The 14626-nt window shown below is 40.1% G+C and overlaps 1 protein-coding gene and 1 long non-coding RNA gene across 5 annotated transcripts in view; one reads left to right on the forward strand and one right to left on the reverse strand.

Moving 5' to 3' along the window:
- The window catches only part of si:zfos-464b6.2, a 39257-nt gene extending 35971 nt beyond the window's left edge, over window positions 1–3286 (reverse strand). Inside the window, exon 1 of one of the 4 annotated variants that reach the window (XM_042414042.1) lies at window positions 2072–3286. In XM_042414042.1, the coding sequence (XP_042269976.1) occupies window positions 2072–2184 (113 nt within the window). In that variant the 5' untranslated portion in view covers window positions 2185–3286. The other 3 variants (XM_042414043.1, XM_042414044.1, XM_042414045.1) reach the window with 3 other exon arrangements.
- Window positions 678–14626, forward strand: part of LOC121898700 — a 34126-nt gene continuing 20177 nt past the window's right edge. Inside the window, exons 1-2 of the long non-coding RNA XR_006096543.1 lie at window positions 678–835; window positions 13891–14047. This is a non-coding gene — a long non-coding RNA (uncharacterized LOC121898700). The remainder of the gene's footprint in view (window positions 836–13890; window positions 14048–14626) is intronic.

Below are 14626 nucleotides of genomic sequence, written 5' to 3' on the forward strand. Positions count from 1 at the left end.
GCACAGAGGTTAGGTTTATGCCTCATTGTTTGTATTTTCAGACAGCAAGTCTAATGGTAACAACAGAACAGTGTGTGTGCAAATCTAACACCATCTTGGATAAGTAGTTTGGTTTGGGTTGCTGAAGTGTAAACTTGGTCAAATCCAACAATGAGCAGACCAAATCAAGCCGCTAATGTTAACCCATACTTTTGTAACATCCAAGACCGTGGACAGAGGGGACTTTCCAGTCCTGAACAGGGCTTTTATCCAATGTAAGCTGTTACCCCACAAAATACAGTAATTAGCTAATGATACTGTAGGTAGGAAGCTATGTAGTGGGACATGCTAACGTTTTCAACTTACAGTATGTTAAAGCGGAGTATCTCTCTTGCTAGAGGTGTAAATTACAAATTGATTGATATTTCGTTGAGTTCAGTTCAGTCTAAAGATTCGTAGTTGCTGACTATGCAGTTTGTTTACTTTTTTCAAAGCTAAGTGATGGCATCACCGTTCAGACCGCCACGTCATTCAGTGCTGATTCTGTCTTCAGCTCAGTAGTATGTTCATGTGATGCCCACAAAAGTGTGATCACGTTTTGGTAGATGAAATTAATTGGTTTTAGCATGTTTGAAAGAATATGTATTTTGTTTGTGTACTGTTTTTCCTTCTAGTTTAAACCAGAATAATTGATCTGCTATAGCAGTTTTGTGACAGTACGTGGCAGTGTGAGACCGTAGTTCGCCACAGTGACTGTAGCAAAGAACACGTGCAGCTCTCTTCTCCTCACAACTATGGACGATTCAACAGCGACAAGCCACATCTCTCTGTCTCACGTTTCTGTCCTGTATTTCAGGTTAGTAATGTGTCAAGAACTTACAGAAATTGCTGTAGTTTGTCAGCTAACGTTAAGAGATAATTTCAGTTTAAGTATGCGAGTGAAACGAGCGGGGAGAGTGTTTGTTTTGATTTTACGAAAGTAGCAGGTAAAAGGTATACCTGTTTATTCTGTAGATAAAGCAACACTTCAGAGGTATAAATCAGTCTTGAGACATACCGATACTCTGTTTGTCATGGTGATAAAGTACTTCATTCACTTCAGAATGTGGTTTCAGTGAGCATTTACTATGATGAGTGTGCTGATGCCAGTATGGCTTTGTGCTACCATTGCAACTGTTGAACGTTAACCCTGAGAGAAACATGGCTCCCAGAGAAAACATAGTAGTGCAACCATATATTTTTGAACCAGTCTGACCCTGAGCAAGAAGAGGCTCCTGAAGAAGTTCAAGCATGAAGGATACAACAGGATGTTTCTGAATGGTTAGTTATTAACTTTATGGTACTTCGACATTTCTTTTTGTACGTGGTTACGTTAGCTAAAGTCTTACGGTGTTGCTGGCTGCGGTGGCTGTTTGTGTTGCGGACAACCCACTGCCAAATGTCATCTTTTGAAAACGTGTAACTGTTACTGTTTTTTCTTATTCTGTTGTAGATACAGTATGTTTGACATAGTATTATTTGGTATTCTCAGTGACTTGGGAAAGTCTGATACTCATGAAATATTTTTACTTCCAGCAGACAAACTCACTAGCAGCACAGACAAAAATAAAATTGGAAGTTTCGGATGTATACCATTAAATCTTGGCTCTGCTTTAGGCTTCCTGTTCTGTCCTATAAGGTGTTTCCTCTCCTGTTCCTGTTATGTCTTTATGCACAGCTCTGCGCCCAAATATTTGTGAATGGGACAACAGTAACAGACCTGCTACGTGCGGGAGGCGGGCGGGGCTGAAATGGCCTCCGTGATTCAGGGCAAGTCAAACTTCTTGTGAATTTCTAAAAAAAAAAAAACAGCAGCAAGAAATACTGGGAACAGCACCACCCATTCTCTCATTTTACTCTCCTGTTATTTAAGAGTGTTCATAAGTTCATCTTACAGATAATCAACTAACAAACTAATACCATTAACGTTAGTGTGGACCCTGCAGCAAGTAATGCCAGTAACTTACTTCTAATATATTACCTCAGCTGTTAGCGTTAGCTTGTACTAAATAGCAAAAGAAACGTACAGCACAATTATTTTTTAAATACTTACATTTCCCTCATCTGCATTTTTTCCACGGACATTTGGTATTGAAAAGGTTTCGTGGCCAGTCCTGTGTTGTATGTTGGCAAAGGTGTCAGACACAAAGCGGTTAGCACACACATACAGGTTTTTGCTAACTGTAGCTGGGACGTTGCTGTCAAAAATAAACTTTATCCACTCAGTTCTTCTGTCCTCTGAGGCTGGCCGCCAATTTAGCAATTTATGCAGGCAACAACAGAGCAGTTCCCGTCTTTAGTCCCTTGACTTCGACATGCTAGTGGGTCTGGCGCTTGCAAGAAAAGCATGGCGCACCTTTGGAAAGGTAGTTCCTAATCAAGCGTGGGTGGAGATACTCAGATAGGGGTGGTATTATTCTAATGAGTTCCCACTTGACGTAGGAGGGGGAGGCAAATCTGAATGGCTTGTTGAATCACGTTTTATGACCTACGCAGCCCACAAAAAAACTAATTTGTGTGTTAGTAGGTGCATCAGTTTACAATGGAAATACCGTCCGAACAAGACCTCAAGCCTGTCAGTTTTTTGTTTAATAATTATGCTCATACAGAAATGAGCTCATAGGGAAATAATAGTATGAAATCATCAGTATGCAGTATATGTATCCACGTCTGGAGGAGCTCTCTTCCTTGATCTTTCTGCAGTTTATCCTACCGACACCATCTGCCGCGAGTGTCGGTGCATTACCTGAGGCGAGCTGAGAGGTGTTCCATCCTCTCTTAGAAAAAATATTACCATTTCAGTTTCTTATGGAGGTTTGTTTGTAACAGTTCACTATTGGCCTAACCATTGTTGTATAAAACATACCAGTGGTTGATGGGAGTTTGCGAGCAAAGCAGCTGAAAATAAGTACATATTGGCTTTTTACTCACATGCATTTACAGTAATGAGTGTCGAGTTACTGTCAATTCGAGTAACGCTGTGTGTAAGTGTTATAATGACAGGGAAAACCCTGCATAACTGTGTTGCGCAACTGGAAAGTTTTCAGGCGATGATGTTGTTGATGCAGGAGGCTAAGTGCGCCGGACCAATCAGGTGTCACGATAGGCATGGATCTTACCATCTTACCATCAAAAGCAATGAAAGGGAAGGGGGGGGATTGCATGCCTACAGATCTGAATGGATGTGCCTGTCCTGTGTTTTTGCTGTGATTTACCTTAATAATTTTGCGTTGTGACACTGGCATGACACCACTGGCCAATCAGCAGAAGAATCAGGCAGGCCACTGGGAATTGTCCTGGTGCTCCTGATGGCCAGTCTGGGCCTGGTGCTCACAGGGTTTCACAACAGATTGCACATGTCTCAGGGTCAGGGATGAGGAACAGAGGGGTGGTGGGTTGGGATTAAGAATATTCTATTATTTGACACCTCCTTTGCCTTGAATCCATGTTATGAATAATTCCACTGACATAGATTGATATCATGGACTATGGTGTCCATACATATGAAACTGTTTTGCATTGGGGGAATACAACATACAAATAAAACACAGGGCAGCTCCTTTTGGACTTGGAAATGACATAGCAAAGCAATGATTTTAGTTTATTTTTTACAGCTATATGTAACATCTAAAGGTTTTTTATGGATTAACACGCCTCTTTTATACAGAGTACCCGCATTATAGCTGTAAAGAGCTGTTGAGCTGCCTCTGGATTCAGAGGTATGATGGAGATCAGACTGATCAGAGCTGTAGAATCAGATAAAAGAGAGCTGAAAGCACCAGTGTGAGAGAGAGAGAGAGCAGCTGTGGTTGAGCGAGCTAGAGAGTGAATGAAGAGCACGGGTAGTGAGCTGATTTATTGGTGGAGCAACTCTGTCATCCGAATTTAGTCGGATGACAGCATATCGACCAGCTAATTGACCATTTGACCAGGAGACTACAGCCCTAATGATAATATGAAGTGAAATACCCTGGAAGTGCCCCAAAACGTTTGCAGCAGATGTAGAAAGAAATGCTAGATAATTGTTGTGGCAATTCACCTCTTGCACTTGATTTCAATAAATAAAGAAACAATGCCCTATAAAGTATTGTCACATTTTCTTTAATGCTCAGAGCATGACACACTCACACTAGATACAGACATACAAGCTGCTGCAGAGGAGTGAGCCCCAAAAAGTGGGTGCATACTCCTCTTTCACACCAACGTCTAGGAGATGAGAGTACTGTTTGTATTGTTATAACCATACAGACTCAATAGGACATGCTTCAGTACAAATAGATGTTCTTTGTTCCTCTTTCACATGGGAACATACTGTTAGGTTGCACAAATTGTTTGTGTAACTGCCACTGACCATTTTTAACCTTTCAGAAGTACATATTCAACTGAACAGGTTGGTGACTCAACATGAGCAGGAGGTGCCAGGCTGTTGTGGCTGCGTATGGTTCTTCCACACCCTGCTGAGGCTCCTGTTTGTTAAATGAATAAATTGTTAAATTGCCAATATGAAAAAAAATCTCCTTTAATCGTGGATGGTCATTAACAGGCAAACAGAGCTGAACAGAACTAGCAGACGAAACAAAACCAACAATCCAACAAAGACTCAACTCAAAACCAGACCTTAAATACAGACTAAACTAATCAGGGAATGGGGAACAGGTGATGAGATACAACGGCAAGCTGGGAGTGATTGGCTGAGGAAACACAGGAAGCACGGCAGGGCTAACGAGGGTGAAACAGGGCGGGTGAGGAGGAGTACATGAACACACAAGGGAAACACAGTAACAAAACTAAAACCCAGAAAACACAATATTCTAAATACAACCCACACCAACCTGTCCAAGAACCACCATGAACCTAAACTAAAGTATACAACACACCAGGCTAAACAACAAAAGGCAGTCCAAACCCACCACCCAAATATAACAAGAAAACCCATATGACCCGAAGGACTTAACAGAAGTGCAAACAGGAGACCCAAAAGAACATAAAAAGACCAAAAAACACACAAAGTCCAGGCAGGGTGTGACACTCGAGTCTGACTGGAGTCCTGATTTTCCGGACTCGAGACTTGACTCGGACTTGCGTACTGATGACTCGGACTTGGACTCCAGCATTGACTGCATTCAGACATTGTTGCCGCACACAACATGCAGTCACGCACACAGCGCACAGAAATTTGTGTTCATGTCGACAGCAACAGTGAACACAACAGCTGTGAGCGCAGTGCCGAAGCTTTGGGTCCCGTCGGCTGCCACTGCTCCAAAAATACACACTCTCCCTTGAGTTCTTTGCCCTTAATATCTTGTGATTATTTGAACAGAAAACATGATCTTTCCCTCACCCAGTGGTTTTTGTGCCTAAACTTAACCAGACCTTAAACCCAGTATTGTCACATCATAAACATCATTAGCTGCATTCAATGTCATGTTTAACTCCACTTTAATAAATCAGCTGTTATATAAATGTGTAAACTTTGTTGTTAAGGCAGATGAACATTACCTGGGAAACATCACGTTTACTAAATTTACATGGAGCTAAAATTAATTCTGAATTATGTTAAATGTTTGCAAAATGTTTATTGTTAGATACATTTAATAAAGTTGTTTCAAAACATGAAACTTAACATCACAAAACAGAACTGAACCGGCTGACAGGACACTTAGCATGATGCTAACAACATATGAATACAATGGAATACAAAGCTAGCAGAGTTAGCGCAACACTATTTAACTTAAAATAATTACTAGATGTGTACACAAAATAGTCCTTATGAACACCCATGAAAACAGTCAGGCCTCAGAAGGGGGGCTAGCAAGAAAAACGTTTTTTAGTTGCTACCTCCCCCAACTTCTCATGTAAACTTTCAAAAGTAAATCATAAGTTTTGCTGAAGTTTATTTGTTGTTTGTTTTTCAATGGCTGGTGCAGTTACTTCATGTAAATAAATAAATTCGTGTTGTGTACATGTAAACGAATTGCATTTACTGTGTGAAATACAGAGAACACGTGCAGCTGCACCACATGTAGTAATCAGTAGAAGACTGTGGGGTCTTGCACTGTAGTTTGTGTGTATGCACCATGTACATAACCCCATTCAGAAACCAGAGCATATGCACTGCAGCAAACATGCACACATAATATACACACATCTCAGACATTGGTATAAGAAATAACACCTGCGTTCCTTGTTATCTGAGTTTCTGGGCTTAATCCACTATATCTCATTCACATTTTTATTATCAACAGGGAGTGTTTTTCTTCTTTCACACCTATCATGTTTGAAGCAGTTCATTGAGAATCACTATTTGCACATTTAGTTTGGCTCATTTGTGCTAGTGAGAACAGTGACATTTGGACTGAGTGGTGTACCAAATATTTGCAGCTCTTCCAAGTGAACTGCAGTAGCGAATGTAATCTGAACAAACCTTAAACATGAGGTTTATGGCATAAGGCACACAAGGCAGATAATCATGCACAAAGAGCATAATGTCTTATTTATTTATTGGGACCATGTACAGTGTTAAACATAAATGTTACCATTTTCATCTGCGGTCAACAACAGCACAATAACACACAGTTCAAAACTAAAAATACGCAGGCTACACACAATAGCACATCACATACACCCACAATGTCAACTAGAAATGACTCGTATATGCTTGTCAAATTATTTGCATCCATGAGAGGACCGTGAGATAAAATGTAGAGTCAGAAGTTACCCAGCCTCGAGGCAAACCACAGCCTTGATCAGTGCTTATATTTATCCATTTAAGTGTGAAGTGCTATGAGCCATCATGCTTAACATAGTTACAAGGTCTGAAATTATAAATGATGTGTCTCGACACAGCCACCAAAATCTCTTAACATAGCAGCAGTGCAGGATATGTTCCTTCCTCGTTATGTTCTTTTGCTATTGCATTCACAAAGTGCTTCAATAATGCAAGATTATGCCGTCTGCAAAGCCTTACTCTTAATGGCTATGTTGCACTGGACACATCCTACATATCGGCACTTCTGTTGTGCTGGTGCCTGTCTGGAAAATCAGTTATTTTGAATTTGTCAAGACTGCAGTTTTAAAACAGTGAACAGCCATTTATCAGTCAGTCATGCTGTTCTTCTCTGGTTGTATGCGGTGCTTGGCACAGGTTGACAATGCTGAGAAAACTCTCAACATCGCAGTCTTCATCTCAGCTATTATTATTCACCTTGTTACACATGCTCCTGAAAGCTATGCTAAGACGATATTTTGACATGCGAGTTTTCGATTAAAACCGCAGCCAGTGACAGCTCAGGCTTTCTAAACCTTCACTCCCACAGTGATCTGAACTTGTTTATGAAGATTGTTCATGCACACTTGCAGTTTCTGTAATACATTTGCATTTTTACACTGAACCAGTCACATGACACACTAGCATAATGTGAGATACGGATATGAAAATTGCCCTCTGCAGGTGCTATTTATTCCCCCTGTCCCTTTGATACAGCTGCTGTTGGCTTTTTCAATTAACATCCTGCCATTTTTTTAGGAGAGTGATAAAGGTGTATCCTTCGTTATCACATTAAGCGAGTGATGCGAAAATGAGCCGAGCAACGGCTTCTCCTCACCCAGCAGACGAAAGTCACAGCTGTTTAATGTGGTCTAAATTTCAGTTGCTGTGTGAAACTTTTTTTTTTCTCTTGCTGAGCTCCCACAGCTGCTTATTGAATAATCACTCAAAAGTATCCCAGCCTTTTATTGTAGCCATTCAATCAGCTGAGATGATTCTTTCACACACACACACACACACACACACACAGAACTAAATGCTCAAAAGTCTGCTTACACTTCACTAGAGTCAATGCTGACAATGCTCGTTGCCACATGTGCAACAGGTTTTTTGCATGTAAGGTCGGAAACATGAGAAATCTTTCCAAACATCTAGTAAAAGTGCATCACATAAAGGCGGAGAAATGTTTTTCGACTGCGCAGCTCGTGGTTCATCTCCCATTGCCCTTTTCATACCTCAGGTATGTTATGTATACTAGCAGCCTAGAGTCAACAGAGAGTGAACTAAATTATACAAACACAGGTTAATGATTAAAAGTAACCATTAGCCAGCTGATTGTTCAGCTAAGAATATGGGTGTTTTCATAAATTCAATCTGAAATGGTCAGAGCATCGTCTGGACTGCTCCAGTTTCAGAGCACTCATCGGAGTTCCTACAGGCACTGCGTATCATCAAGTGTATAGTTTTGAGTATAGAATAAGAGCTGTCATAATCCCTCCTGACATAAAGAGTCTGTGCCAAGTGACAGCCCTTATCTATCATCTACAGACTGTGTTTCGAGGGTTGGTGTACACATACAAACCTTGGCATGCCTCTGAGTTTTAATGCATGGGTGCGTGTGAGGTGACAGTGGCTTGATCGTAGCTGATTTATGTGATGAAATGATTGAGGCAACCGCTGCTACTGATTGATAAGTGATCACATTGGCCTTTCCTACACCATACCAGGTAGGAATTAACTTGTCACCAAGGTAACTCCTGCAGGGAGGGGAATATCTGGGGTTGAGTGCCTTGCTCATCTCCCTACAGTAAAAAAAGGTGTATAATTTTCATGTATTGAATTATCATTATTAAATTGTGTTGTGTATTGTATTGTGGAGTGATGGGACTAACATATGACCCATTTACAACTACTTTTACTAATACTACTATATCCTCAAAACTATACACTTGATCATATGCAGTGCCTGTAGGACCTCCAATTCACCTTCAAGTATGAACAAACTGAAAGTGGCTGTTATAAAGCCACAACTAGCCAAATAGCTCAATTTCCTTACCCTTCATTCCTGTAGTACTGATGAGCACTTTGTAGCAGCTCGAAACAGTTTCACAGCAAGTGAACCAGGGATGAAAATACAGTGACATTTATCTGACATATAAATTAGCTCTCACACCTCAAGTTCCTTGAAAATAATCGTCTTATGTTCCACCTTAGTATGAGTCACACCTTTTATAGTTTGCTTTTTGTGCTGTGATATTGGGAGTCATCAGATGTTCAACTGTGCACCTTGCATTCAAGGTCCATCTGATTGAAATTACTGTCATTCAGACAATTTATTGGATCGATCGCCACTTTAAGATAGATTGCTTGTCTGTCATTTTCAATAAAAGCTAAAGAAAACGTTCAAGATAAGAAAAATCCTCATTTTACTGAAGAATCCATGGATTTCCTGAGCATCACTGGGGCTCAGTTTGACAACCACTTTTGTGGTTTTCATAAAAAAAGGGGAAAAAAGAGCTATTATATTACCTTATAATGAATGATAGACAGGTAAAGAAGACTCCAATGAGCACAGCAGAAAAGGTGGTAAAGCTGCACCTGGCAGGATTTTATGCAAAAATGTGTATATTATAATATTTTTAGGGAAGTGTTCCTCTTCTCTATTTTTTCCCCACTGGAATTCATGAATAAAGTCCTATGTAAAAACATTTGACACTGCACTGCGGGGGGTGTGCTGCACATCCTGTGTGTGTGTTGAGGTTTAGGGCAACAAAAACACTTTGGTTCACACTCTTTCTGTAGTAAACAGAGACCATGATTTTTCTCTGACCTTAAACAAGTGTCAGAACTCTGGTAAAAAAACAAACAAACCTAGGTATGTTGTCTCTGAACATTTCACTCAAACGTTCAGTATCAATATTTTTGCAACTTGTTAATTAACATTTTATCATTTTGTCGAGAGAAAACTTAATTCAGCCAACATTACGTTTCTAGCAAAACATATTTGCTGTTGCAATTTAGTTGTTTATGAACATAGTTTCTAGGAAAAAGCGTGCACACACACAAGAAACACAATCACGTCACACAATTCTGGAGAACTGAATATCCATTCAAGATGTGACAGATCATTTATAAACCATTAACTTTATTTAACCAGGGTAGTTTCACTGAGAGCAATGTTTTTTTAATTATTAGCCTACCTTAAGAAGAGAGCAATGCTCTACCTTAAGAAGAGAGCATTGCTCTCTTCTTAAGGTAGAGCCACACAGATGCTTTCACCCATGTTAAAATAAGATGTACCTTTATTGATCCTCCGCAGGGAAAATTCACAGCAGCACAAGTTAATGTAGTTAACAGCGAAGAAAGATACTTATACATCAAAGAGGGGTGAGTAAAAAATAAAATAAGATAAATTAGGAATAATAGATACAATAAAATAGATCTCTGTTTACATACATGTGCAATGGTGCTGTTTCTAAAATGTACATACACTCATACAGTATCTGTTGTATATACACATATATACCAGAATAAGTCTTTAAATTCTTTATTGAAAGCATAGTTTGGTCTTCACATGCCAGTTACAGCTTCTACATTTTCCATGACAAGGACACACTCCAATAAAAACAGACATACACAAACACAAAAAGGAAATCAGTTGGAATTTGTTTTGAATGCCAAGTTACTGTGGAAACTATAAACTGAAATTGCTACCTTAGGAGGAATGCCACATCCTTGACGCACCCCAAGCAAATACACACTGGTATCTGATACGTGTCAGCAACTCCATGGTAATGCAAGTTTGAACACCTGCAGTTCAAGTGCAGGTTGTCTGTGTACCCATCTTACAGAGATTATATTTAATATTACTTTTGAAGTTTTCCATTTGGATGGCTCACATCCAAAATCATGATAGAGGGTTCTTTTTTTCTGATGTAAGAAGCTAAATGGATTGCCAGTGAGCTCAGGTATTTCACATCACACATTAATACCTGATCCAGTAGTGCAGTTTAGTAACCATGATGGTAATTTATGAGGAAGTAATTAATACACTGGAACAATACACAAGACATGTTTTATCATGTATAATCTAGTTAACTGGGATTCCACAAATGCATTACAATTACCTGAGCTGTAGAAATGTGCCCTTTTACTGAACTTGACTGAACTTTCACTGAATGCTGTTAAATCTCTGTTTAGCAAGGTTTACAGCAAGTTTAAGTTAAATGTCAGATGACTGCTTGAAGCATTTAGGTGATTTCTACAGGAAGCAGCAGCTGAGCTTAGACTAAACCAGCACCAACCTGTAACCACAGTGTTTTAGAGACTGTTTTATTTTGTTAGACAACACAGATTTAAACAGTCTTAAACCTTAAATTGCAGATAAGAGGAGACAAACAAAACACTAAACCACTGGATGAACATACGATGGCTGTATGTAGGTACATTATTACAACCAAGGTCACACTGACTGTTTTGTATGTTAAAATATGTGTTGTGGATCTCTCTCTTTCTCTCTGTGGACATGTTATGATGTGGTTGTGTGTCTGATGGGCTGCAGTTGAGCTGCTACAATTGCTTCTTTGAATATTTGCCAGGCTGGTGCACTAATTCATTACAGCCGTGAGATGTTCAGCTGGATAGCATCTTTCATTTACATTTCTTTCACTTTTCAACTGCAAGCGGAAAAGGAAGTTGTAATTAACCAGATAAATATTTAAATTCTTGATCGAAAACATAGTTTTGTCTTCACATGCCAGTTACAGCTTCTACATTTTTGCTCCTCTCCATGACAAGGAAACACTACTATAAAAACACAAACACAATAGGTAAACCGTTGGAGTTTTTTTTTAATGTCAAGTCGAAACTGTAAACAAAAGTTACTACCTTAGGAGGAATGCTACATCCCTGATGCTGCCAGAGCAATTACAAGCTGCCATCTGATGTGTGAGAGCGACTTCCTCTTGCTCAGGACAGTCTTCCCTTCCTGATTTAGGTTCAAAGTTAAATCCACTGGGGAGCCATTTACTTTACCACTGATTGAGGAAGAGGCAGAGGAAGTCATTACAGACATTAACAGACACGGACAAACAGACGCAGGAAAACAGACGCAAGTAGTTGATTCTTTTAAAAATCTTCATAGTTTATATCCATCATTGCATTGTATCTTTGATACAGTGGTTCCTAAACTGGAGGAAGTGTATTACAACAGAAAACGGATGCAGTGTTTGGTGTTACAGTGCAGGAAAACATGACTACCCTGTCTCCTAGAAATAAAAACATTTATATACTACTATTTTAAGAAACTTAATACTGCCATGGTTATGTTTTTTAACACCACAATGAGGAAGCATTACAAAATACTGCAAAATGTTGATACTGAATCAGTATCAGTACAATATTCACTGACAGAATATTTCATTTGTTTTTTTGTCAGAATATCCGCTCCTGCAATACAACATCCCGTCGTGGCGACAAGAGTGTGATTAAACTTTTTATGATCATGTTTAGGCACTCACAGCACCTGGTTAAGATTAGAAAAAGATCATGGTCAAGTCCTCAGTGACTTGAAGCATAAGACAGGACATTAAACCATAACCATAATCTTACAGAGTCAAAGTCCGTCAATTTGCAATATTCAATGTCATCTGTAAATAGATAAAAGGCCTGGACATTTCTGGGTGCTTATCGCCTAAATACTCACGTTATCTGGTTATAGGAGATGACGTATGTACCTCGCTAGTGTTTTGCTGTTGTGTGTAGAAAGAGTCAGTGCTCAAGTTCAGCATGCACCACATTATAGTTTAGGTTCACTTACCTGTGAGGATTATCATCCTTAGTTTTTCCTGTGTGACGACAATACTGAGTGTTGAACTGTGCCAATAAATACCGGTGGAACACAATACAGTTCAAAGAGGAAATTACATCCCCTCATCTTCATGCCTGTGTCCTGACTGATACACCAACCTGTTTACTGCCTAGCCCTATTTAATTAGCTCACAAACAGTAAATGTAATCCAGGTAGCGATTACATTTCTTAATCTAATTGGGAAAATAAATTAATACTGTACCAACTTAATTTCAAGGAAACACCATTGAAGATGTAGAAGTTTGCGAATGATACTTAAAGGACAGGTTCACAATTGTTCAAGTCTGTTCTAAAACAACTTTCAGGTGCTCAAATGAACACTGACATGGGTTTTTCTTGCTGTAACCATTCCTGCTGTTCATACTAACTAATAATAATAATACATTTAATTTGTATGCACTTTTCATTCATAGTGAAACTCAAAGTGCTACAGCATTAGTAACATAGAACACACATCATCAAGAAAACAGTAATATGAGTCAAGATGAAAAAGCCTTCCTGAATAGGAAGTTTTTAGGCCTTTTCTAAAAAAGAGACTAGGGTCTGTGCTGCCCTCAGATGTTTACGAAGGCTTTTCCATAAGCGTGGTGCAACAGAGCAGAGGGCTCCATCCCCCATAGTGTGGAGCTTAGTACTGGGGGTCTCATGGTGTGGAGCTTGGTACTGGGGGCCCAAAGGAGCAAGCTCCTGGCAGATCTGATGGTGTGGGTGGAGGTTTGTGGTATGATCAGTTCTTGTAGTTAGGGAGGTGCATGTCCGTTGATGGATTGTATGTGAGTAGCAGGACTTTGTAGTCAATCCTGAAGGAGACAGGGAGCCAATGCAATGAAAACAGAATTGGTGTTATATGTCGCTGTTTTCACACTCTCATCAGGATCCTGGCAGTGTTGTTCTGAATGTACTGGAGCTTCTGGATGCTCCTGCCAGGGAACCATGCATTGCAGTAGTCCAGTCTTGAGAAGATAAAGGCATGGACAAGTTTCTCTGCATCTGAGTTTAGATATGTTTTTGAGATTGTAGAGAGAGGTTTTGCATAGATGTCTAATATGGTCATCAAAAGTCAGCTGAGGGTCAAATCTAACACCCAGATTAGTGATTGAGGGGGCCATCAAAGGTGAGATGAAGTATGGGGGATGACTGAATCTGGTGTTGAGTGCCAATAAGGAGAGCTCCAGTTTTACTGCTGTTTAGCTGGAGGAGATTTGTGCTCATCCAGTCCTTTATCTTGTTAAGACAGGTTCTGAGGTGGCTGCAGAAAGGCTTGGGGCAGTTTTGATGTACAGCTGGGTATCATCAGCATAGCAATGAAAAGACATCCATATCTGCTGAGGACACGTCCAAGGGGGAGCATGTAGATGGTAAACATGGGTTTACCATCTTCATCTACTGGAAAGGTAAGACTGAAACCACTTAAGTGCAGAATCTGACTGTCCAATGGTAGTGTGGAGGCACTCTCATAGTGTGATCCACAGTGTCAAATGCAACACTCTCAAGTCAAGGAGAATCAGGAGCGAAGGGGACCCTGCATTTTTCAATTAGGTTGTTGTGTTTAAGGTGGTCCTGAAGCTCAGAAGTAACCACCTTCTCCAACACCTTGGACTGGAAAGGGAGGTTGGAGATACTGTAGGTCTGTTGCTGGCAAGAACTTCTGGGTCCTGGGTGGGCTTCTTGGGGAAGGGCCAGATGACTGTGACCTTGACGGAAGATGGAACACTACCAGTTTGAAGGGAAGGTTGACAATTTGTTGATCAAAGGGCTGAGAGGATCTATGATTTGAGCAGAGTTGTGGGAATGATGTCCAGGGCACAAGGTCAGGGTTTCATCTTCCTGAGGATTTCCTCAATGTGGCTCTGCCTGACGCCAGTAAAATGGAGACATTGAGGCAGAAAGGAAGAGCTGGGCATCAGAGAGCGGATGTTGTTGACCGTGGCTCTGAAAAAGTCAATAAAGCTGTTACATCACTCTTCTGTTGC

Source organism: Thunnus maccoyii, chromosome 6, assembly GCF_910596095.1.
Source record: "Thunnus maccoyii chromosome 6, fThuMac1.1, whole genome shotgun sequence".
NCBI classification, from domain to species: domain Eukaryota; kingdom Metazoa; phylum Chordata; class Actinopteri; order Scombriformes; family Scombridae; genus Thunnus; species Thunnus maccoyii.